The following is a 26,331-nucleotide window of genomic DNA, read 5'->3' as shown; positions in this document are numbered from 1 at the left end:
AAAGCAAAGAGAGAAATTTGAATGGCCCCACATCTTTATCATTGGCTCTGTAACTTTCTAGAAGTAGCTTTGTGGAATTATATAATTTCCTTTACCAGTGACAATGTACAGATGATATTAAATTTCCTTGTATGAAAATATGATATTTTCTGGCAGCTCTGAGGGTCATGTAACACACAATGGTAAACAAAGAAGTATTCTGTGCATTCTTAGATCTTTACATATTTATTTTAAAACATAAAATTTCATATTGATTAATACCTACTTTTAAACAGAATGATGCATTAATTAAATGCTTTGTCATAACTATTATAAGCTCTGTTAGAAAAATAAACATCTCACAACAAACTACAGTGTCAGCTCTTTAATAAATACATAAAACAGAAGTTAGTAGTCAATCAGAATTGCATGAACAGGTTCATAGTATATTTTCTGAAATTATCTTATTCCCCAATTTTCTGCATCATTTAAGGTGATTTAACTACTTATAATTCAAAGCCAGAAATAGTAAGAAACTTTTTTAATGAGAATTTCTTTCATAAGAGCTATTTTAAATTCAAATATTTTAATTTAAAAATACTCTATATTAATTTTTTTACAAAGACAGTTCTTGTTAAATGAAACAAATAATGTTATGTTACTGATAACTTAAAAACATTTCTAAATTATTTTTGCAGATGTTTAAAAAACTTTAATGAAGTAACTGGTAAATGTAAAATAGTTTTAAAGTTATGTTAAATATACACAAAATTATTTTCTATATTATGTGCAAATTTATATTTTCTTATAATTTAGAATTAAAATATTTCATGTTCAACATTCTTAAAGTTTCTATGTCATAAATTTTGCCATTGTGGGGAATTCTTATCAAAATCACATTTATCTGTGATACAGCGTAAAGTTAGTAAGTGTTCTTTACACAAATCACAATTTATATGCTTGATAACTTCATTTGTTTTTTTTGTTTGTTTTGTTTTTTAATATTTATGGATTAAATAATTTTTACTGAAATAGGTCACAGAGGTTGGAAATCTGATTAATAGAGTTAGCTAACAAAGATAGATTTTATGCAGGAAAGTATGCCAGGTAGATAAAAGAGTAGTGTTATTACTCTCAGATATTTCATTAACAGCTGCTCAGATAGCTGAACAATTGTTTCATATAATTCAAATAACTTAAGTATGCAGTTTTATGACAGTCATTATATAGGCTTGAAGGTAAATTTATCAAAGCCAAAGAAAAAAGTCAAAAAGGCAGAAATGAGAAAGAAGTATAAAAAAATGAGAGGACTTGAAGGGAAATTTTTTTTCCTACAGTACTGATTGGTTGCATCATATTTTTCTTCTGTCATATAACTTATACAAGATGCTATATAATCTAATTATGATGGTTTCTTATATTTTTCCAGTTAATTTTGTTTAAAGTGAGATGATCATATGAAAGTATTCTTTAGAAAGGAATAGAAAGATTAAAAATTTGTTAGCAAAACTGGGAGAAACCCACCCATTCTTATCAATTAGTTTTGCTGAAATCATAGCCACTAGCATAAAGTATACATAGGAATATGAAAGAGCTTTTATAACCTAAAGATCTATAGGGTCTGAGTTCATAATCAGACAGACTTCTTGATGAGTTGTATGTGATTCAGTTGTACTGAAAATTGGCCTCACATATTATCATAAATGGGTTCTCAAATATATTTATAAGGAGTGTCCTTATCCCCGTGAACATTTAAAGGTGAATTAGTTAATACTTATTCAAGTACAACTTCAAACACTGCATCTAAGATGCCAATTTTAAGATGTATTACAATTTTAGAAATGTGGAATTCAAAACTAGATATTTTAGAATCAATGAAATATGAATACATATAGTTACCCATAATAAATTAGCCATACAGTAATTATAAAGAAAAATGAAATGATCTGAAAGAATGCTAGTTTTATACTTCTCTGAAAATATATCTCAGTTTGCACTGAATGAAATGGAGTTCTTAAGGTCAATATAAATAAGGAGAGTTGTGAATTAAATATTAAGTATTTAAAACAGAATACAAAATACACATGATTGAACTCCCAAATAGCTATATTTCACTCAATACTTTTATTAAAGATACAGATTGCAAACCCTTTAGACCTGAAAGAAGCTCAAATGGTTGTGAAAATTTTAAATTCTTAGTTTTTAATGTGTATGTCTTGGTTCAGTTACATGATGAATTTTGAAATCATTGAGAAATTTTTGGAAATGAAGAACTCCCTTATACCATTACCTTGAGTCATTTTTTACAATAAGCCTTATTGAGCTCAGAGTTTTAGGGCAATCTCAAGAATAGTGAGTAGGAAAACCAGAAGCAAGGAAAGGAAGGAAAAGTCATTGAGTCTAATTTACTATACCTTGTAACCAGAAGGAATATAATTCTATGGAGAAAAATTTTTGTACTTCATCATACTCATATTTCAGTGTCTCATGTATACTTATTGTCATACATAAGAATATTTTTAATGGAATTAAGTAATGTTTCTTAAAAATTTGGAATTTATCCTTTTGTGAAGTGTTGTATTTGATGCATCTACCAATTTTAAGTTTTGAAAAATTTGCCTCCAAATAAATCTACTCTGTTAATCTTAGATTTTTTATCCTTATAAACCACAGCTACACTGAACATTCAATACATAATCAGATTTTTAAGTGAATTTTTGAGTCTTGCAGAGCATGTCTATGACTTCATACATATTAATAAGTGTCTAAAAAAGATATCAAATGTTTATAAATCCATGTACACTATGGTGTAAAGATCTCCCCAGAGAAATAAAATGCATACAGTTATATTGTAGTGTATATATATCACATTTCTAAATTATTACGTACTTTAGAGCACAAAAATGCTTTCGTACCAAAATTGTTGTTCAAGTTCTTTGTTAACTATTTAAAATTTCATTATATGTTTAATATCACAAATCTCAAAAGGCTCCTATGGTCATATTAGTTGAAAATAGGCTCTATTTACATAAATTATTTAATCTAAGAATAAGAATACCCTGTTCTCCCTTACCTATTAATTAATTCTAGCTAGTCAAATATTAATTCTCTTCTCATAAGCCACTTTACAGGAAAATATCCATTATTCAAGTAAAATATAAGCTCTAAAATCTTTAAGAATTAGGTCTTTAAGTAAAAAAAGGAAGCACAAGACATCACAAGCATAACTACAATCATCATCAAGCATTGAACTGCCTATCTGGAAGTTTGTCTTTTCCTATGATAACAGCCTTGGTCCATTATATTAGTGCAAACTAGTGAGATTATAAAAATATAAACCCTTGATTTTTAAGAGTTTCATTTTATTATGCTCCTTTGGATAATTCATTCCACATGGAGATTAGTTTAGGAACATTATAATGTTCTTTTTTTTTTTAACTGTCAGCATTTTAATGAATGGATGTTTTCCACTTTTTTCTTTTGGAGAGCTATCAGGTATCCAATTTTTCTTTAAAAAATGGATACTGTGTGTGATAGGCAGCCTGCAGAATATGATCTTTATGTTATCCTTGGTGATCAAAGGTATCTTACACAAGTGAGTCACAGTACTGAATTATGTCATTGTCCCCAGTCTCATTGGGGAAGGAAATACAGTTCAATTTAACATCATAATGGTTTGGCTGTAGGGAACAGTTAATGGAGCTGCTGTGCTTGTTTGCTCCAGAACAACTTATTATATGTTTTAAAATCCTCTTTGGGGTAAAATATGGGGTGGGAATTAGTCTTCATTAAAATCCAAATATCTGGCTTTTCTTCAAGTGCTGGAAGACAAATTTGGGAAGTTAATCATAAGAAAACATTTTAAACAAATTCCTTTGTTTTCATAAGCAAATCTCTGTACTACACACGGAACTATTGGACTTATAGCCAATAAAATCAGACTCAGTGAGTCTGTAGGGATATGGTAATTGTGAAGAAGTTTCCATGGGGGAAGGTAAAAGCTCATGGCTTCCGTGTCAGGCTCTCTGGCTGAGCTCTGCACAACTCACAAGCTGTGGTGTGAATGGATTTCCCTGTAGTTAGGCCATGCAGCATTCTCTTAGAAGCTGATTAGCAGGAAAGACTGGAAGCCAATCATGGAATTCAGTTTGTTACGCTTTTCTGCTTTGCTTTGGAATTTTTTCTTGTCCCTTTACTGAAGACTTCAGTTAATCACATTGAAATATACTTCCAATGAAATATTTTAAAGATTCAAGAGGTAGCATGATACTGTGAATGAACACTAGCCTCGCAATAAGAAGATAAAAAGTTCTCTTCAAAGGCTACCACTTAATCACTTGGGTGTTTTTTGAGATATCATCTAAACTTGCTGAGCTTTAGTTCCTTAAGTAAAAGGATGAATTAGCTTATTTCTAAGATATTGTCTAGCCTCCTCCAATCGTATACTTTTAAAATTCTTGTGAGTACGGTTTAGGTGGTTCAGGAAAAGAACTCCTTAGGCTGCACAGAAGGGTGAAAATAATATAGCTTAATATAGCTTTTAATTAGAAAAATGCTAATGTCTACTTGAAGTAAACATCTGCGAGAACTCACTAAAGAATATGGCACTTTGCTTGAGGCAGAGTTTCTAAATGCCTTGTGATCTTCAACCTGATGATTAGACAAATGAAATGGTGAAACATCCAGTTTTTCAGGTAAGAAGGTATAGAAGACTCCACGTCTACACACAATGAAGCTGTCTGATTTTGATGTTACTTTACAGTGTCCCTTATTAAACATTCAACTTTAAAAATCAGTATTCTAACAAAGTGACATTGTATTATTAGGTTTTTATGGCAGTAGTAACTTAGCACTTATATAATCCAGTCATCTGTGACATATATAAACTTATCCTGTAAGAAAGAAAAAATATAAAGGCAAAGAGAGAATGTTGAAATTAGTATCTTGTAAGAAGCAGAAAACATAAACACATGCATAACACTACTCAGTTTCCAAAGCAATATCCCTCAAAATTAAAGTTTTATCTATTAACCTCTTGAATAAGTGAGACGCTAATCATTTATTCATCTAGATGTTCTTGTCTCTTTACTGCCAAGTGTTGAAGTGTGTGGCAACAGTAGTATAACTGCCTTTTATTTTTTCATCCGCATGTTTGGTGCAGGGATTACTGTACCCTTGTAGTGACATAGCATTGTCTCTCTCTGGGAAGCATAGGAATGGCAGGTACCTGTAAAGTGTAATCAGTGCTCTTCAGATGATCTACATTCTATGCTGATCTAAATAAGTTATATTTTACAGTAAAGTGCTACAATGACACTAGTCTCAAACAGTAGTAAGACACATTTTTCTCTGAAAAATTCAGCAGCGATGTGAGTCACATGATGATGAGGATGCTTGTCAGTCTTCATTCAAGTGGACAACCAGCAACCAGCATGATCTAGAACAGTTTGTCTCCTCCTGTGACTTCTAAAATTATATGTTTTTAGGAGCAATTATTAAAAATCCAGTTCCCCATAAAGGACTTTTATCTTTTTAGAAGTTGCACCTGAAAGTTTCATGAGCATTTAATTTGCTGATATCCATTTTTATTTCTTCAGGTTTCTCACGTCGGTAGGTTACTGCTCTTGTGCAAACACTTTGCAGAATCAACTTGTCCTTGGTGGAGAAAAAAATATTATTAATTAACCATCTAAATATTGAAAGTAGACAATGACATACAGATAGTAGTTGTTTTTTAGAATTCACTGACCTTTTTTGAGGCCGACCCCCTGTAATCTGCCGAAGACTTAATTTTATTACTATTCCATTGTAGTATCACCTGTCTAATGATAAGGACTTTAAGCAACCCAATCAGGAATGTAACTATGAAGATGATGAAAAATATTCTTAAATAGCTTGGGCTAGAGAAACATTCTGTAATAAAGCAAACAAATAAGTGGATTAAAAACTGGAATGAGTAAATCAAAGGATTCTAACAAGCAAACAATGTTCTTCATCTCAATTCAGAGGACCAGAGATATTTGCAAATCTACGTTTTCGAAACAGAAGAATGTCATTACTATTGACATTATAAAACTGTAATTTTTATCGCACATTTATTATTAAAATGTTTCCAAGAGAATACCTTGTTTTGGAGAATAGCCACAATTAAAGTTTTCAAAAATATTATTTCTTTGCAGCTTGATTCTTTAATTGAATTAACTGGAATGTGCCCAAATTCCTTAACCAAATACAATTTTATTGATGTCAGAGAGGGGCAGTTTTTGTGGTGTGCATTGTTGATCATTAAGTGGAAAACAGGATTTAAAAATTATTTAATGGCTCTGTGTATCAACATATGTTTCTCTTGTTATGCTTGCTTTTCATTCATTGCACATCAGTAATGGAAAATAAACAACTGCAGAAGCTAAAATCAGTACTATTCTAATAGATGAATAAGTATTTCCTTTGAAAGTGTGGTATAAATCTCTGTTAATATAACATGTAGCCTCTAGGGAATAGGAGTGTCCAGCTCAGGACAATATGCCAATCTCTTTCCTCAGTTTTTTATAATTTAGTTTTTACTTGTCAACGAAATCTGTCATATTTTGCTTCTAAAAATTCCACTGTGTATTTTTTTTTTCCAAGAACAAATAATTACTAGCTATGAAAGGAAAATGCTGCATTAAGAGGAGGAGCATACTAAGTCTCTGTTTTAGCACCAGACCTTTGGCAAACCTTAGTTGGAAAGTCTGCAGGCTCTGTGGATGCCAGAAGTATTACCCTAATCTAAGAGGAACATTGCACAATATGCCAGTATTCCACAGAATTCACTAGCTGCCCCAGATACACAAAATTTCCTCCTGACTTAAAGAGGCATGTGTTTTCTTCCTATTCTCCAGACTTTGGGGACTTCACCTAAATGCCTGAAGTTCTCTCTGAGAGGGCCTTTTGGGAGGGGCCCTGCCAAGATTGAGAAAAGCGGTCACCCATACATGAGTGATTTGTGTCTGAATTCGCAGGGATGACCAAGCATGCTTTTGAATAAGCCAAGAACTCAGAAATGAGGCAAGGGCTCCTCTCCAAGTGGGAACATTTAGAGCTCAGCTTTCTTTGGTCAGTGATAAGCTTCCTTGAAAGAAAGGCTAAAGGGAGTCCAGAGAACTACTGATTGGAATAGAAATACCAAAAGTAAGCACATACTTCCTGTTGTTACTGGTCTCTCACACAGGGAGAATCCAGCATGCTTTATTTCAAAGGTGGTGTCCTTCGAGTCTAACACAGTGACCTTCAGGTTTATGGCAAGCATGCCTTTCATCCTGACAGACTGTCATTTCCCTTGGCTGATTTAGAACTAGTCAATCAGCTAAAGCAGATCCTTAAAGGGGACACGTGTCTTGATCCCACTTATTGGCTTCTTGCCTAGGAGGAGCTTAGCCAGAAGACTGGAAGAACACCCTTTAAGTGTGATTGAGTGGATAGATAATAGAGGTGGCTAACAAGTCCTCTTTCCCTCTCCATCCACCATAGTTGTGAAGGGGAGGGGAGCCCCCTAGCTACCAATAAATTTTACAACTATTTCTAATGGGTTAGGATAGAGGACATTTTCTGGCTCATATCTGCATGCATTTTAGAATGTCATTTGGATAGACAAACATTTAGCCTTGGCTATGCCTCTCATTTAGTTTAGGTCAAGCAAGGGCTTTTCCTAAGGAGCTTTTAGGGAATACTTGTTGTAACCACACTTAGGTCAGAGTAGGTTTGTTTACTTAACATAATAAATGACATGTTGACAGTAAGGGCTCTATTTATTAGAGAAGGCACTTGGCTTTCTGTAGTGATTGCTGCAGCCCCAGCTGGCAGCACATGGGCTCCTTTCAAAGCCAAATTCATTATGGGCTAAGATCACTGTGCATACAAGGGAAGAAGGAAACAAAACTGGAGAAAGTTCATTCTTCTGTGCAGTCTACGAGCTGGAATTGTCTTTATAGGTTGGAGAAGAGACTAAAACTAATAGTAGCAGTAGAAATGTCTTCAAAGAGGACATAATTTCTAATTATTTCTAAGCTTAATTTCTAATTCATGTGTACTTTAACACCTTACACCTGAGCCAAGTAGAGTACTGGCTTTTGGCTTCTAATGAATTTTTATCTGAAAGTTGTCTTTGAACACAGCTTTCACATGTTTTTTCCATTTGCATATAATCTTTTAATTCACATATTTCTTTCATATTCACTGGCTCATTTAATCACCTACATTCCTTGAGTTTGGTATTATTATCTTTATTACAGATGAGGCTCGGACAAGTTTTTTAAGAGGGCTGGTATTTCTTTTCTATTTGTGTAAAGGGACATGTGTTAAACCAAATTCTTCAGACTAAAAGTTTCATGCCTTTTCCATTATGCTGCATTTATAATCATTCACCTATAAATTATATTTACATCAGAATGGAAAATACCAGAAAGGAATGGCCCTTCTTAAGTTATATATTTTGCAAAAGCAGATCATTGCTACTTAGGATTTTTGGCTCCACCTGAAACAGAAAAGTAAATTTTGGTTTTACATGAGGAACGTTGTAACTGGAAGCAAGTTTGGGTTACGAAAGATAAGTAAGGCTCCATAGTTTATCTGTAAGGACTCTACACAGGAAATTTACACTCTTGGCTCACTGAGACCTTGTAGTAAATCTGCTTGGTGTACTTCTACAGAGGGGCACAGCATGAGAATTTAGCTGGGTAATTGGATGGGAGATGTAGTAATTCAGCCAATCCATGGCAAATATACTCAGCTGCTTTTTATAGAGTACCATTTCTGGATGACTGAAAACACTGAAGCAGTTAGTCCTTTCTTTAGGATGATTAATTATGGGCCCTTTTGGGGAATGTGATTCTCTGCAGATACTCTTCAGTGTATTTTAAGCTTTGGTTTACCTGATGTTTGATCCATATAATGCTGTTCCATGAGAGCACATGAGGTTTTACAACGATCAAGTATAGCTTGAGATAGGTTGTAAGGGTGAAGGCATTGCACACAATTCCTATAAGGATGAAAAGAAGTGAAACATTTAATCTTTGAAAAGGTTGTAGCTCTCAGTATTTTCTGCAAGAAATAAGATATCAAAATAGAATAGTACTGCTTTAGACAGCAGCCATGTAAAGCTGGGAAAGAAATCCATGACATTTATTTGTAATACTGGCTGAATTTAATACTATGGCAAAATTATATTCTAGCCACTAGAAATACTTTATTAATGTATAAAATCAAAATAATGAATTTTCTGTATTGAGAAGAAAGTAGGAAATGCATAAGATGCTTTCATCTCAAATAAAACCCACAAAAGTATTTTAGAGGATATATATTATACTATTAGAAAAGTTTAGCAATGAATACACAGTTCAAGTTTCGGTTGGGTTCATTAGCAATAACTTCAATATTATGTTTAAGTACTGCATCCCCAAGAGAGTTACATAAATTGCTATGTATAATTTTAAAAATTTACTTGAGCTACCAATCTGAGAAAGTAAATGTCTTAAAATTTTTGAATGAAACAAATTGGAAGGCACAGTAATGTTTAGAGTAGTGATCTTTGAGCAGGCTCAAACTGTTTCTGGGAAATTAGTTACTGACACAAAACGTCACCTTTTACTCATCCATCACTTATTTCCAGAGGTGCTTCATAGCCACTATCCTTCTTTATTTTTTAAATAATTAAAAAAAAATAAAAAAAATAAAAGAAACCCAGTAATAATAGCTAACATTTATTCTAGATTATCACGCACCAAGTACAAAAGTTGGGTTATTTTTGTTTTATGTCAATCATCTAACTTAGTTCTGTCATGGAACTGTATCAGGTCTTATTATAATCCTTATTATTATTTTAGTCACCATGTTGCACACCTTAAGCCTTGTGTAAACAAAGTTATATATCAGTTATATATATAAAGTTGGGGAAAAAAACAATGGACACTGAATATTATTCTTTAAAACAACAAACCTATTTCAAAAAAGGTAAGGGAGTGAATGCCTAGATCAATTCTGATGCTTTCACAACTATCTATCTAGTGGCCAAAAATTCGAATTCAAGTTTTCTAATTCCTAAATTCCCCATTCAGTTCTTTTTTAGCATGATGATAACAACTTACCTAGTAGAGAAGATCCAGCAACTTCTAAGGTTAAGGAAGGCAAAATAAAAAAAGGACGAACCCATCTATAATGAAGAACTGCTTTATGTGTGTTTCTGTATGTTTGGAGTTAGAGAACACATACCAGTTTTCACTGCAGGCTGTGTGACACGTGGGACAGTGTTCACAGAAGCGGCCGATGCTCCTGGGATCCGTGCATTCACACCTGCCACATACACACGTACCTCTTCCACTACACACTTGGCCCTTCGAATTGACACAGTGCTGGGCTGATGCTGATGGGCACTGGCAGCGATCCCCTTCCCAGCCACTGAAGCACTGGCATCTGCCTGCTTCGCACTCTCCATGCCCTGCAACAGACACTCCAGGAAGTTATTGGGGCCACTGATCTGTGAAGTGTTTCCAAACATGAAATCCTCTCCCATTTTCCAGGATAACACACTGATGATCAAGTGAATGGAAACAGCATCATTTTATTCGTCTGATAAGAACGATGCTAGGGTTTAGGAGTGCTCATTTTCAAAGCTGTTCCGTTGTAGAGAATCTCCTGATGCTAAGTGTTGTGCTGACAGTTGTGACATCTCTGCTGCGGTGGTTGCCTGGCCACTTGCAGGTCACTGGTCATTCAGTTTTAAATTAAAAACACACAAAAATAAAAAAAGCTACAAAGGCTGAAGTAATGTTAATTGTTTTAAAATCCGAAAAATAGGGGTATTTGATTAATAGCTTCCATAATTTATTCCTGTAGTCTCTCATGATTGCTGAAGGCCTGGGATAATTCTGGTTTTTGAGGCAAACCCCTGTAGGGCTTCAGTGCTGCTTGGGTCATTTTAAAGTTCTCTGGGGAAGTTAAACTAATCATTTCATGTCATCAGGACATTATTTAACAGGTTAGAAGGGCATGTCCTCCAGTAGGCTGTGAGCATTTATTAGGTCGTAAATGAAAGAAGGCAAGGTGGGGTATGTGTGTTAAGTGTGTGTGTGTGTGTGTGTGTGCAAAGGTACACTTGTGTGTTGGGGTTGGGGGCATGCAGACAAATGAGTTGAAGGGAAACACTGGTTATATGTACTTAAATGGATTTTAGACTGCAGAAAGCATCTAAAATTTAGTAAGCTTATATGAATTAGAAATCTTCAAGAGGGAGTCTATATTACAAGGTCACATAATGTTTCTCAAGCTTATGTGGCCACAGACGTTTCCTTCCTTCCTTCTCTTGCTTCCTGACCTTCTCCCACTCTTCTTCCCTCCCTCCCTTACTGAGAAGCACCTCACAGGGTAACTGTTCCATAGAATCTACTGTTGGATCAACTCAATTGCTAAATGTTAAAACTAATGAGGTCCAGGCCATACAAATGCCTGCCAGACCCTGTTCCCTATATATAGGCTGCACGCCTAATCCTATCCAGCTGACCTGTGAACATGTGTTTTTATTCTCAAAGGAGACTAGTGAAGAAAATATTTGTCAGCCTATAGTTTTCACTTATAATTTATACACAAATAATTCAAAGCAGATTTTCAACTGCCTGTGGCCAGTAGTATAGTCATATAGGAGGGCTAGTACATTGACTTTTGATATTTAAATATAAATAGAGACTGGGATTCTCAATGTATTTCAAGCTTCTTTGGCAGATCAATAGTTGTGGGATATCAGAATTCTTCTTCTTCCCTGTTCCAACTAGGATTAGCTTTGCAAATTAGAAGATAATTGCTAGTTTGTTCTTAAGTCACCTATAATCCATTCTATCAATAATACCAGGTACAGCAGAATAATATTTGGCTTATAAAATGTTTCATGTATATAGCAGAATAAAAAGGCAATTTTCCATTGCATATTTCTAGTTTATACAAGAATAGAAAATTTGTATGGGTTTGTTACTTTCCTTATGGTTATGACAGTGAAGTATTTCAGTTAATCAGTAATTTAATATTTGCTTACCAAACCCAAACATTAAAAAGCTGTTTTAGCAATAAATGGATTCAGCACAATGTCACAGAAAAATTGATTCATTTAAAAACAGCATTTTGTATTAAACTTCAAATGTTGCAAAGATTTTCTAGAATCTAACCTCTAGGTGGCAGTAAACTGAATTAGCCAAAAAGTACTTTTAATATTTTTGTTTTAAATGATTTCATTTTTAAACTTTGTCTGCGTGTGGCCTCTGGTACTAATCTTCTAGATTACTTAGGAAACCAGCATTTTCTTGGAGAATGCTGTCCTTTGATAATTTCATTACTGGTGTTCCAAAAATATACCGGAAAGGTTTAAGTTATTACAAATTTATAATACCATTTGTAATAATGCATTATTTTCCAATGAAAGGAAACTTATATAGCTCACTATTCTCTGAGCAAGCTGGAGGGAGTGACCACTTAGGAGAGTGAATCAGGTCTTTCTAGAAGAATACTCTGATTATAGAAAGCCTGCCAGACATCATCAGTAATTTCCTTTTCTGGGTATATATTTTTATAAGATCAAGGCATACTTGAGAATAACATTTAATTTTTGGTTTTTATTTTGAAGTATTTCTTGTACAAAATAATTTAAATTCTAAATACCCAGAATCATGTGCCATAAATCTGTTGCCATGACCTAATTTCATAGACTTTGAATATTAAATTCAGATTCAGGATTAGTAATTATAAAGGTGTAATTTAAAGGTACTTAAACATATATGCTAGTTTAATAGTTACTAGTAAAAACTGCATGTATGTATTAATTTATACCTACCAGCGCATAGATTTCCATGGTGATATGGACAAGAGAAGTCATCCTTTTCACAGTATTTTCCATACACTTTTCCAAGCTTAATTTTGTGACATAAACATTTCCCACAAACACAAACTCCTCGACCACTGCAAACAGGTTGATCCTTGTGTAACTTGCAACTCTCAGAAGGAAATTGATCTTCATCAAAATGACATTTATTCTCATTACACTGGAAACACTTGGCATCTAGAGAAACTTCATCTACACACTTTCGTTTAGGTCCTCTCCTGTCATCACACTGACAGCTGCAGTTTCTGTGTATATGAATTTTAGTGGTTTCATTGAAACCAATAGGTTTGATTATTGCATAGGTCTTTCCTCCTGTGACATCACACTTTTTCATTGTAACTGTTATATTGAAAAGAACCTAAATGGGGGGGGGGAAGGAAAGAAAATATATTTATATGTCCTGATTATTTCTATCATCACTATTATATCTATTAATGATATTCTGAATCATTAATGTGCCATCTTATGGAAACTTATAATACGTTATATATTACACACACACTCTTTCAGAGGTAGATGTAACATCCCTTTTTAATTTCATTTATATCCTAATTAATAAACTAGAGAGTTAAAGGAAGCAATGATTGCTACTTGTCTATATTGTACCATTAAATGAATATGGGTTCAAGCCCATTTTGAAATGCCCACTCTTTTTCCAATGATTAACTGATGTCCTCCATTGAGTTTTTAGCAAACTTGAGAGAGAACAGATCATCTCCTGAATTAATTCCTTCAAATGTGGGGTTATTGGATATTTGGCACAAGGGAGAGATCAAATAATCTAAAATAAAGAACTACTGCTCTCCTGCTTTATAACCATGAGATAGGATGTTCAGATGAACAATTTTTATTTTTGTTTCTATTTCCTAGGGGCCCAAGTAAAGTTTCAGGGTTCAATTTTAGTTTTATATATGGTGTTAATGAGGGAAAACATGAGGCTTTCTCTGATGTTGTTTAAGGGAAAAAGATTTAGGACTCTCTTAGATCTTAAGATCTCAATGCTAGGTCATACATTTGTCTCAGGAGATGTGAGCCCACAACTAAAGATCTGAGTTGGCAGGGGTTTTTTCCCCTTGTGAAAAGATCCTGCCAAGTTTTTCCTTTCTCTATTTCTTTTTCTTTTCTTTTCTTTCTTTTTTTTTTTTTTGCAGGACATGATGGGTATAATGTGTCTTTTCTATTTGTTAGCCTATCTTATGATCTTCAGGTACTTGGGCAAATAAGATTGTAGGTTTTTTCCATTTTAGACTGAGATCCATTAAAACGTAAAAATAATTTGTGATAGCCATTTTTGTTGGAGTGGATATATATATGTATCTCTACTCCGACCAAAAAGCGTAGATACAAAATATCTAACTTCAGGCTTATATATTACATATTTGCATCAGAAATTAGAATCAGTTCCATAATATTAAAATTAATGCAGTTGGTATTGTATTTGAGATGTTTTTTGTCTTTAAGAATGTTAAGGATTAACAGATGTGTAAGATAATGTGGTCATTGCCAAAATTAATAGAGCAAAACTTGGGGTTTATATAATTAAGAGGTCACATGACTCTGAAAGTCAAACTGTTTATACTACTTAGTTGAAAGTGAAGGGGGAAAAGGGATTATAGACAAAGGAAAAGGGAAAAAAATGTAAGCAGTAAGGAAAACCATTCTGACAAAACTGATTTTGAAAGGAAGAACTACTAAGAGGATAACCCTTTCTCAGAAACTTACCCTAGCACAAAGTTTATCTATATTTAATGGAAATCAAATATATATATTTTATAAACTGGTACATAATGTCTGGGGAACAAAATCCATGAAGTGATTATGCAAGACCTACAGAAACAGATACTAGCAATAACTGATTTCAATTGGAGCAACTATACTATCCAAAGGTTCTAAATTTTCCAAGGGGGAAACATATAGCCCAGAACTTTAGAGATGAAAAGAAGAAGGATTAGAAATCTTTTAGTCTGAGCAGATCATTTAAAAATGAAGCAACTGAAAATCACTGCATCTAATAGGAATTCCCTTTTAACAGCTTATTTCTGTGTGTTTGCTCTCTATCATGTCAATACGGGGAGAATCCCTATCTCTCCTGGTCCTATTTCCTAACACTGCAATAATCTGCCCCCCCCCATTTTATCCTTTCTTAGTTAAATAACACTTCTTTTTTATTGTAAACAAATTCCCCCACCTCTTCCTAGATCATTTTGAGTTTATTGGGACAATAACACATGAAAGATTTTGGAATTCTTAACCTTTATCAACTACTCCATCACTCCCATTCTTTTCTGTGGCTTATTACCTTTGATTTCAAATTAATTCTGAGAATTTTCAGATTTGAAACCAGAAAGGTATCATCATCATCATAAGTGTAGACACTGCTTGTTTGATGAGATGTGCTTTACTGATATACAGTGGCTGTGACCCCTAAGTTTAAAGTTATTATTATTAAATAAGTATTTAATATATATTTAACTTGAGAGTTTGATAGAATAGTCAGTGGAATTAAAACAAGTCGGAACTTTGGAAAGAGACAATAAAAATTACTTTGAAGTGTTTAAATAAGATACTTGGAGTTCGTAGTAAATAAAGTTTTCCAGAATGATTTGATTTTTCTGTGAGAAAACATGCCAGACAACTTAGTTTATTTTAAATGGGAAGAATGTACACCCACATACTTCGTCATTGCTTGTCACATTTCCACATCCGTCTGTGCCTGGTTTTCGGGTCCCATCTGGACAAATGGCAGTAATATTAAAATAGACGCCTTTTACCTGGTTTTCCACCTGAACTTTGACTTCTGAAATGAGTTTCTGCAGAGACATCATGTTTTGATTGTATATCACAAAAGTTTCAAATGTAAGCAATTAAGCAGAGGCAAGCTTATTAAATCATTCTAGATTTAATTTTTCATGAAATCAAAGTCTACCTCCATAAAAGGATAAATAAATGTAGTGTTTCCATGTAATGACCCAATTGTATTTGAGATACATAAGAAATACTGAAGGATTAGACCATTTGCATTTAAATTGTTCTATTTTTTCACATTTTCCATGACTATGCAACTGATGACTTTAAAGATATTGCTCATTCAGCTTGTGTTACAAAGTCATTTTAACTCCAACAGTATTTAAATTTTGTGACAAAACTTAAATAAAACACTGAGAACACCTATACTGTCACAAGGGTAAATCTTTAACAGCTTAAAATCTGGAACACATGTCTGACAATTTCAGCTATCAAATAAGCATTTCTGTTTGAAACACTTTAGGCTATCATGAAAACTGAAATACCTTATTAATACAGAATTGAAAGGTAAATTTTGGCGAGGGCATTTCTATACTGTAGGCATAAGAATTATCTGCCTGGGACACCTGGGTGGCTCAGTGGGTTACAGCCTCTGCCTTCCGATAGAGTCATGATTCCAGGGTCATGGGATTGAGCCCCACATCTGGCTCTCTGTTCAGCAGGGAGCCTGCTTCCTTTCCTCTCTCTCTGCCTGATTGTGAACTCTGTCTGTCAAATAAATAAAATTTAAAAAAAAAATTATCTGCCTGATATGGTCCTGTAAATTCTCCAACAATGGCCTATGATTTTTGTCAAGTCCCTGGGGCTTGCCTGTGTCACATTTGTTCTAATCCTTAATACGAAAATGGGACCACTTACTAGACAGAAAACCATTCACTCATTTATTCACTTATTTTTACAATTATTAAAAAAATAGCTATATAAAGTTTATCATGTATCACACACACACAAATTTCTTCCAACATAGTCTCTGGTTCCAAAAGTTCTAACTACATTTACTATATACTGAAGATCTGTGTGTATTTTATCTCATAAAACAGTCTACCACATGTAAAAATCCTTACCTTATAAACAAAAAAGATGAAGTATATACCTAAGGAAAGAGTGAGTAGCAGGATATGAAGAAAAGTTTTTTTCTATTGGCTTCTAATATTTTACTTGAGTAAATTTTTATCTTCAACTGTATAACTGATTAAGAGATGTATGCTTACTGACTGATAATGGACCATGGTGGTAAATCTAGAACAAAATACTTATTCAAATCAGTAAATTTTATTTGGATTCAATAAGACTATATTAGCCACATTTTAAAATCTCCCAGAGAGCTCATCCATTGTAATCACTTAATTGAACATTCTCAGCAAGCCAACAGAAACTTGCAATGGAATATAAATGGTCTTGATAGGGTGATGGTTTGAAAGATCAGAAGGAAATTCCCAGTACAATGAGTGTTTTCAATTTGCCTTCTGGAGTTCCTTCTCTTAAGAAGTTAACCTTGTTATACTAATGTTTTTCGCTTAAGCAGGTGTAAAGACAAATGTCTAAAAATTTTGCCCAGTTTTGAAGTTTAGAAATTAGGCTCAAACACAATATTAAGTTTCCTTTTTAATATCTAACAAGTACAGAGGCAGATTTTTTTAAATATACAATTATTTATATTCAATATAATTTATTTTTCATTTCTTAATTTCAGCTTAAGTTATTTTAGTCACGATTTTTATTTAATCTTAATTCTAGTGGCAGTGCTGATGTAAAAGATAAAAAACAAAATGCAGTCATATTCACCATGTACTAAATTTATGTGTAATTTTATAAAATTCTTAGAAAGGAAATGCAAAAAATTAAAAGTTAGAATGAAATATTTTTATTCTTTTTCTTCAATGAATTATGAATTATTTCTGTTGGACTGTGAAGATAAAATAATATTTTAGAAGAATTTTGAAGATATACGCATATGTTAAAAAAAATAACAGAATCACAACCTAAGGAGATTAATTAGACAGAGTCAGTCTTACTGGATTTGCTAATATTTTCCCATTGTTTAAGGTTAATCTGAACTGCAGTTAGCTAAGGCAATGGATATCTATTCTGGGCAAATAAAAAACATAAAACCAAATACTGCTGGTTCCCTTTCCACTGGTACAGTCTGACACACAGACAAGTCTGTCAGTTTATTTTTTGAAATTTCTTGTCTGGAGTAATAAGTGGGTTCATACTATAAAAACTAGGGTGATTTCGAAGACTGCACATTCCTTCCTTATTTTGATTATTCCTGGGAACAAACTGCATAGGGGAATGAACTGTATATGTTTGATCCTCCTTGATAAGAAGCTCCCCCAATCCTAATATTCTTTTGTAACAATAAGAAATAAAAATAATTAAAAGATATTCTTCCTTATTTTCTCTAATGTAGAGACATCTCAGACATAGAACAATTACTTGGCAAAACAAAACAAAACAAAACAAAAAAACAAAAACAAAAAACCTCACACGGTTATTTTTCTTTTAAAAGAATAAAGTTTAAACAAGTCCTTCATTTTCTATTCCCTGTCTACTTCCTGACTTTCCTTTTGTGCTCAGGAGAAGGCAGAGCTGCATAGAGAAAATGAGAAGAGAAGCCTGAGGTTTCTCATAAGGCTTGGGCTACTATGTACACTATTCATCTCTACTGTGTAAAAAAAGACAATCAGAGAATTTGGGAAGTGAGACTTTATCAGAGGTCCATACGTTCAAGGTAGAGTAAAGCATATCTTTGTAAAAAAAAAAAAAATAATAAAGAAAGAAAGAAAGAAAAACAGGTGTTAACACAGAAGGAAGTACCTGGGGCCTAGAGTTAAGAAGGACCTGGGTTCTGGTCCTGATCTTTTTGCTTCTTTTACCCTTGATTAGCTTGCTTAGCTTCTTTGAGATTCTATAAATACAAAATGGGAGTACTAACATCTTCCTTATGGATTGGTTGTGTGGATTAAATGAGGTCACAAATGGAAAGTAATGTTTCTCAGTGGTATTAATGTAACAATCAAGGATGCCTGGGTGGCTTAGTCAGTTAAGCATCTGCCTTCAGCTCAGGTCATGATCCCAGGGTCCTGGGATCCAGTCCCACATCAGGCTCCCTGTTTGTTGGGGAGTCTGCTTCTCCCTCTCCCTACCCCCACACTTGCTAATACTGTCTCTCTCTTGCTATCTCTCTCTCTCAAATAAATAAAATCTTAAAAAAATAAAGTAAAAATCACAATTATTACAACATCTTAACAGTGATTATTCTATCCAGGAATGACCTATGCTGAGAGAGCAGATGTTTCTGTAAATCTTTGCATTTGGCACTCACTCTTGATAGACTAGGGATAGCGTACAACTGTCAGTTCAATAAAACAGTATACCTCTTAAGGTGATTCTTTTAATCAAACTAATTTGATAATATTGCTAAAATAACTGATTAAACAATCAAGTAATTTATCTAAGAGACTCCAACAGAGTCCTCTCAGTAATCTTGATACATGATTTGGTGACTTATTGAACATTTCATTTAGAAAAGAATTCAGATAGCCCGTAGCCTGACTTGAGTTTATTGTCAATGAGACAGTGAGGTAAAGAAAGCTGAAATGACTTTCCCAAGGATACAAGGCTAGTTAGTGATAGAGCCAGGGCTAATTCAGGTTTCTAATTTTTAACCTAATTTTCTGTTTATGATTCCTCTCAAGATGATAGGGTACTATTTTGTATCTTGCCATAGAAACTGGGGTTAAAAGTTTATATGAAAAAATTGTGTTTAATATATACATACCTGATAGGCTTCTACTACCAAATTATTGAGGTTTGCAGCCTTTGATTCTATTTCACCAGCAATGGTGCCAGGCAAGAGGGGTAGAAGGTCCTAGAAAACATACCAATAATATTTACTTAATGACAGTAGTATACAGTGGCTCAGTAATTAACAAATATTAAAAATTCTTAGAGTTACAGGTGGAAGGTGAGCCATTACATGAATGAAAAAAATATAAGATACAAGAAAAATATAAGCAAGCAAGTAGGACACCAGACCACATACACCAGACTACAGAGTCCAGAGTGCTCACCATTACACCATGGAACCACCACCAGACTACAAATGGGAGTGTGTGTATTGTATGTGTGTGAGCATGTGTGTGTCCACAAATTACATGTTGACCTAAAAACCCAATCAAAGTACAGACCAGGATTTCCCAAAGTAATGTCCCATGTTCCATGGAATATAGTTATCAAAAGTGTTGTGAGGGCAAAAATTTTGGAAAGTTCTGCATATGGTTTCTTCAACATAGATACTCAAAATGCACACTTGCAAAGTAAAGGTTCGGAGAAGTCTTGGTAATGATTTAGCAGTATTTGCTGCAGCATTTCCAACATTTTCAAATTATAAAACCCTTTTCTCATGTAGCATATGTAAATATGAAGAACTACTGTTCCATGGAGTGACCTTTAGGACAAGTTGGCCCAGAATGGAGAAAAAAATCATTGTCACTAGTGGAAGCTTCATGGAGTGGGTATTTTTGGTGGATGTCACTGAACAATTATGGAGAAAACTCTAGGTATTCCTAGTGAGAAAGTGAGAATTAGCAAAGGCTTAAAGGTTTACCTGAGTTCTAGATAAAGTAAGAAAAGAGAAGAAACCAATCTGACTGGAGTGAAGGCTGAATTTTTTTTTTTTAAGATTTTATTATTGAAGCACCTGGGTGGCTCAGTGGGTTAAAGCCTCTGCCTTCAGCTCAGGTCGTGATCCCAGGCTCCTGGGATTGAGCCCCACATCGGGCTCTCTGCTCAGCAGGGAGCCTGCTTCCCTTCCTCTCTCTCTCTCTGCCTGCCTCTCTGCCTACCTGTGATCTCTGTCTGTCAAATAAATAAATAAAATCCTTTAAAAAAAAGACTTTATTTATTTGACAGAAAGAGAGAGACACAGCGAGAGAGGAAACACAAGCAGGAGGAATGGGAGAGTGAGAAGCAGTCTCCCAACCGAGCAGGGAGCCTGATATGGGACTGATCCCAGGACCCTGGGATCCTGACCTGAAGGCTGAGTACTTTAAAGCAATCAGATTATGGAAAGTCTTAAAATCCATTTGTACACTCATTTTACCATACACAAGTATCATTAAGCTCCTGCTGTATGCCAGCCACTACTTGGACATTAACAATTTGGTATCTTAGGTAATAGGTAAAATGTAGCACTCACAGATTTTTAAAAGGCATTTATCTAACCTTTATTGAATACCTATTATGTACCACTTTGGAGTTCCCATCCTTAAGGACCTCACAAGTATAGCAATTTCAAAAAACAATATACACACAAAGTAGCAGAGATAATGCACAGACCCTGATGAGAGGGATCCCCAGCAAGCATTTGAGGGCTGGGGAAGTCTGTCAGGATTGTTTCCTGGAGGAAGTGATTCATGAGCTGTATCTTAAAGGATGACGAAGAGTGAGCCAAGTAATAAGGGGAAGAGACTTCCAGGCAAGAGGAAGAAGTAGCAAGAACAAAGGCACAAAGAAAGAGGGGGCCTGGTAAGTGTGTGTGCACAGGAGACTTAAAAGCAAGCTAGGGGGAGAGGTGTAAGGCAGAGAATAAGGGGAGGTATGAGAGGCAAGTAGGGACCAGGTGGTCTCATATGCCACCTTAAAGACTTGATCCTATAAATCAGAGAGAATCACTGGGATAGTTTGCTCTAGGAAGAACTTTGGTCACAAATTGTGATTTAATAGATCATTCTGCATCCAGGTAGAGGATGAATTTAGGAGACAGGTTAGGAGGCTGTAACAACCCAGATGAAGGTGGTTGATAAAAATATCTCTGGGCAGCCAAAGTAGGTGACTGTAAAGGCATACACAGGACTTTTGGCAGAACTTGTCAGGCCTTCTGAGCCTGTTGATTCACAGTTTTACGTAATTCAGTTAATAATAAACCTGGCTTATGGTTTTATCTATCAATGAAAATCTTTTTAAAGGACTAGGGAGAAACTGCTAAGCTAATAACAACAACAACAATAAGAAATAACACATAGCAGAGAAGGACCAGGCTAAAGTAGTAAAAAGCCACACAATAATATGAAATTCAACTATTTTTTTCTCTATGCTAAAGTTGTTGTTTTTTAAGTTACAGTCCCATTATTTTTTTTCTTTTCAAATTTTTATTTAAATTCCAGGTAATTATCATACAATGCAATATACAATTCAGGGGCAAAATTCAGTGATTCATCACTTCCATACAACACCAGTGCTCATCATATCCAGTGCCCTTCTAATACTCATCACCCTCCTCCCTCCATCAACCCTCTCTTTGCTCTCTATCTTTAAAAGTCTCTTGGGGTTTGTTTCCTTCTCTCTCTTTTTCTTTCCCTCCCTCCTATATGTTCATCATCATCAGTTTTTTATTTCTTAAATTCCACATATGAATGAAATCATCTAGGTATTTGTCTTTCTCTGACTGACTTATCTCACTTAGCATTATACATTCCAGCTTGCCCGTGGCATTACAAATGTCAAGACTTCGTTCTCTTTGATGGCTGAGTAATATTCCATCATATATGTTTACCACATCTTTATCCATTTATCAGTCAATGGACATTTGGGCTCTTTCCATAGCTTGGCTATTGTTGATAATGCTGCTGTAAGCATGGAGGTGCCCCTTTAACTCTGTATTTTTTTATCTTTTGGGTAAATACCTAGTGCAATTGTTGGATCTCAGAGTAGTTCTATTTTTAACTTTTTGAGGAACTGCCACACTGTTTTCCAGAGTGGCTGTACCAGTTTGCATTCCTGAAATTCAACCATTAAGCTGAGAGGTAATGAGCATGGGACTTAAGCTGTTAGGAAGGTATGGTCAAGTACATAACCTCTCTGAATGTGTTTCCTTATCTTTAAAATGGGCTTTAAATTGGTAATACTTCCCTCATTGTTATGAGTATTACATGAGTTAATGTTAGTAAACTCAGTGCCTGACAATAGTTAGTATTCAATAAATGGAATCTGTTACTTTGTTCACAAAGTAGTTTGGGCATTTAATTTGGGCTAGAGCCCTACTTCTGTGAATATTAATGGTTATTACATTAAAAAGGGTTTCCATGGTATACCAATCTGGGAATTGATTAAAGTTTCACTGAAGATTTCTAAGGGAAGAAGTGGATTGATTAAATAGTGCTTTCAGACAAGCTAGACATTGGTCAGGTATTGGGGAAATTGGTGGAGGGAACAACAGCTTTGTAGCTAATGGAGATAGATTTAAGCATTTGCTGAAGATGAAAGAAAATTTAGTTTCTCTGAAGTATTATAAGAAATAAATAAAGGACAGTCAGAGTGGAAGGAAGAAGCAGAGACAACAAAGGAGATGGAGATCCTATGAACAGACATGTGCAATAAAAGGGTATCACAACATCATGAAAATTAAAAAAAAAAAAAAAGAGAGAGAGAGAGAGAGTTTCCTGGAAAAAGGGACCTAGAAGACTGTGAAAAGAACATGACAGCAGGATCCCAGAAGCAGTTTTTTGTTGGAGGTGTGTTCTACAGTGCTGCCACAGTGACATGACTGACCAAACATCTGTTCTGTTTGTGGATCTCATCTGGCCTGAAGGATTGTCGACAAAACCAGTATTATTCTTGCATAGGAAAGCTCTGACAGGGTCAACCACTTCACTGGCTCCTCTTGTTCCTTTATTGGATGACCTAGACCAAATCTAGGTATGTTGTTACTATCGAAACTAAGCTGATGTTCCCCAACCCAATCTATTATAAGAATATGCCCATGGACCAGAAAAGAATCAGGAATCCAGATATGAAAAGTGTAGTTGGAATGTGAACTATTTTTTTACCTGATAAAAATCTTCTCCATTATTGTCATAGTCAGTACCATACTATCAGTCCCCACACTTGGTTCTAGGTGTTAACATAGATAGAATGTATATGTAAATGATAATTTCAGACACTGTGTGCTATATATTAGTTAATACATTATTAAAATCAGATTGTACAAAGTACAGTAACTCTAGAATCCTCACCTGGGGTCTAAGAAGCATTCTAATTTCAACTATCCATGCAAACAGTTTAATTTTTATTTTTTGGGAATTAACGTACCTTATACCAATGAAACTGTTTTCCTTGAACTGCAAAGATGACATTAATGTTGTTGTCTATTAACTTTTCTGAAAGTTGGCCTAGTGAGGGATGTTCCTGCAAAGGGTAATGAAAAAAAAAAAAAAAAGAAGGGAGTGAAATATTGTAGCTCAATCCCACGCATACCCAAACATCATTATGAGGAAAACCATATGACTGACATAAAAATGTATTATATTTGGAAGGATTATGGTTTTATTGGAGTCATTTAAATTAAAAAAAATAAGATCAATATCAATATATTAAGGATATTTTCTAGAAAAAATCCTATAACTCAGAAAACTGAAGAAGGCTGACTCAATGTTGTGTGAAGTACCTCTTTAGATTAAATTTGGCCTAACAATGGTAAGAGTGAAAGATAATGTACTATTCAGAAATAGAGACACATTAGTGACAGTCATATTCTGAAATTTAGTAACAAGTGCTGAAATGCAAATATATGCATGTATAAACATAAATACACAGATATTTAGTATATAACATCATACAGTATGAACTTTGTTTAAAAGCAGAAAACCCTGTATTCAAATCCAAGGTTGTCACTTTATGATAAAAATTCTCTCTCAGGTTCATCCTCTGTAACATCTCAGTGGTTTTTGCCTTCCACGATGGCAAGCAAGATTAAAAAGATACTGATTGTATGTCATGTATTTAGTGCAGCTTCTTACATATGGTAGGTGCTCAAAACCAATAGCAATTACCATGATTTTTATTTCCAACAGCTTATACAAGGTGTATATAGTATCTTTCAACTTATCAACATACTTAACCTTTTGGTCATATGATATATTATAAATCTGTTTTACTTTGATAAATAAAATTTACACACAGCCAACTGTGACATTCTTTGTGTTAGTGAAAAAGCTGGGGAAGAGCAGGAGAAAGGGTATATAATTTAGTAAATATGAGAAATCTGCCAACTATGGAATGGTATCTAAATTTAAATAGACATGGTACTTGATATTTTTTCTTTCTAAAAATGCTCTTCCAGAAATTAAAGTGATGACGTCAAATAACAACTTCATAATTAGACACTTCTCAGAGGGTTGATGTCAAACTTCACCTTCAGTGGTCCTCACCTCTTCACTGGTGCTTAGTTATATTAGCTAAGTTGCAAATAAGGATCATGTGACTGAACCTAATTAGTATCATGTGATTCAAGCTCAAATAACTCTAGTTTTTATTTCTCCTTTTACCTGTCAATGTTAATTGTGTTTTCTTTAAGGGGAAATTTTGCTGAACCATCTTGGTTAACATTTCTATATTTGGGCAAACCATGTGAACTTAGTAAAAGAGCTAATTTAACTAGAGTTTCTCTTATAGCCTAAGCTCTGAGACCCAAATATTAAACTTAAATACATAGATATAAGATATAGCCTTGTGTTTAAAAATAAAGTAACTGCTGGGATCTGATTATCTGTGCCCTCCTCTCCAAATTCACAAGTTGAATTCCTAAACTTGAAGTGGGCCTTGGGAGATGATTAGATCATGAAAGTGGAGTCCTCATGAATGGGATTAGTGCCCTTATAAAAGAGGGCCAATGGAGAAAGCCACCTTGCCCCTTCTACTGTGTGAGGTGGTGGAAAAATTACAGCTTGAAGGTACCATGTATGAACTAGAAAGGAGGCTCTCACCAGATCCTGAATCTGCCAGTGCCTCCATCTTAGATTTCACAACCTCTAGAACTGTGAGGAATAAATTTTTATTGTTTATAAGTCACACAGTTTATGGACTTTTTGTTACAGCAGCCTGACTGGACCAAGATAATAACCATAGCAATACATTTTATTTCTTTATTTATTATTCTGGTAGAAACAAATCAAATTTTCATGAACTTAATTTAAATGTGATATGAAACTATTTTACAAAGAGGTTAAAGAACTATTACCACATGGATTTGCATAAGAAAAATTCTGCCCAAATCAATTCTTCAAGAATATAATTTTAAAGTAATAGAAAATCAGTTCCCAACATATAAATTCTGCCAGATGAATTCTTATGCCTTGCTCCTAATACTATGTATACTCTTAAAATAGATTTATGACAGTTTCCATAATGCTAGTTAATTAAAGAGAACAAGTCAAGGAAGGGTAAATCTAGCTGTATTGGGAATATTTTTTTAATGGCAACAACTACTTCTGAAATATTTTGTTTTGACCAATAAAAAAAAAAAAAGAAAATCAGTTTGCCAAGTAATCCCCCTTAATTTTAAAAACCATTTGTATTTCAATGAAAATTTAATCCATATGTTTTTTAACTAGTTTATACTTAACTCACATAAAATCAATATTTAAAGAACAGTCCAAAACATAAGCAGCTTTTGGAGACTTCTTAATCTCTTTTCCCTTTTCAAAAACAGGAAGTCACATTGATGAAAAGTATACAAAATTTAAATCTAAAAAGTTCTAGTTTGGTCAGAAGCTCATTAAGAAGGTCAATTGGATTTTTAAATTTAAAAGAACACACTTTTTTAAACCCTAGGAAGATATCTATTTTAAGAGAAAATTCCAGCTACT

The 26,331-nt window shown here is 34.1% G+C and overlaps 1 protein-coding gene across 5 annotated transcripts in view; it reads right to left on the bottom strand.

Annotated features, from left to right (window-relative positions):
• Positions 1 to 349: 349 nt before the first annotated feature.
• The window catches only part of ITGB8 (integrin subunit beta 8), an 82,424-nt gene continuing 56,442 nt past the window's right edge, over positions 350 to 26,331 (bottom strand). For 4 of the 5 annotated variants that reach the window (XM_013051679.2, XM_013051678.2, XM_013051680.2 and 1 more), the window contains exons 7-14: positions 23,777 to 23,872; positions 19,467 to 19,556; positions 15,553 to 15,687; positions 12,830 to 13,235; positions 10,225 to 10,450; positions 8,889 to 8,995; positions 5,729 to 5,892; positions 350 to 5,634 (exon numbers count right to left, since the gene is read on the bottom strand). In XM_013051679.2, the coding sequence (XP_012907133.1) occupies positions 5,512 to 5,634; positions 5,729 to 5,892; positions 8,889 to 8,995; positions 10,225 to 10,450; positions 12,830 to 13,235; positions 15,553 to 15,687; positions 19,467 to 19,556; positions 23,777 to 23,872 (1,347 nt within the window). In that variant the 3' untranslated portion in view covers positions 350 to 5,511. The remainder of the gene's footprint in view (positions 5,635 to 5,728; positions 5,893 to 8,888; positions 8,996 to 10,224; positions 10,451 to 12,829; positions 13,236 to 15,552; positions 15,688 to 19,466; positions 19,557 to 23,776; positions 23,873 to 26,331) is intronic. The other variant, XM_013051677.2, reaches the window with a different exon arrangement.

Source organism: Mustela putorius, unplaced genomic scaffold (genome assembly GCF_011764305.1).
Source record: "Mustela putorius furo isolate JIRA1106 unplaced genomic scaffold, ASM1176430v1.1 tig00003845_pilon_pilon_pilon, whole genome shotgun sequence".
Lineage (NCBI taxonomy): Eukaryota > Metazoa > Chordata > Mammalia > Carnivora > Mustelidae > Mustela > Mustela putorius.
This window is presented reverse-complemented; position numbering and strand designations above follow the sequence as displayed.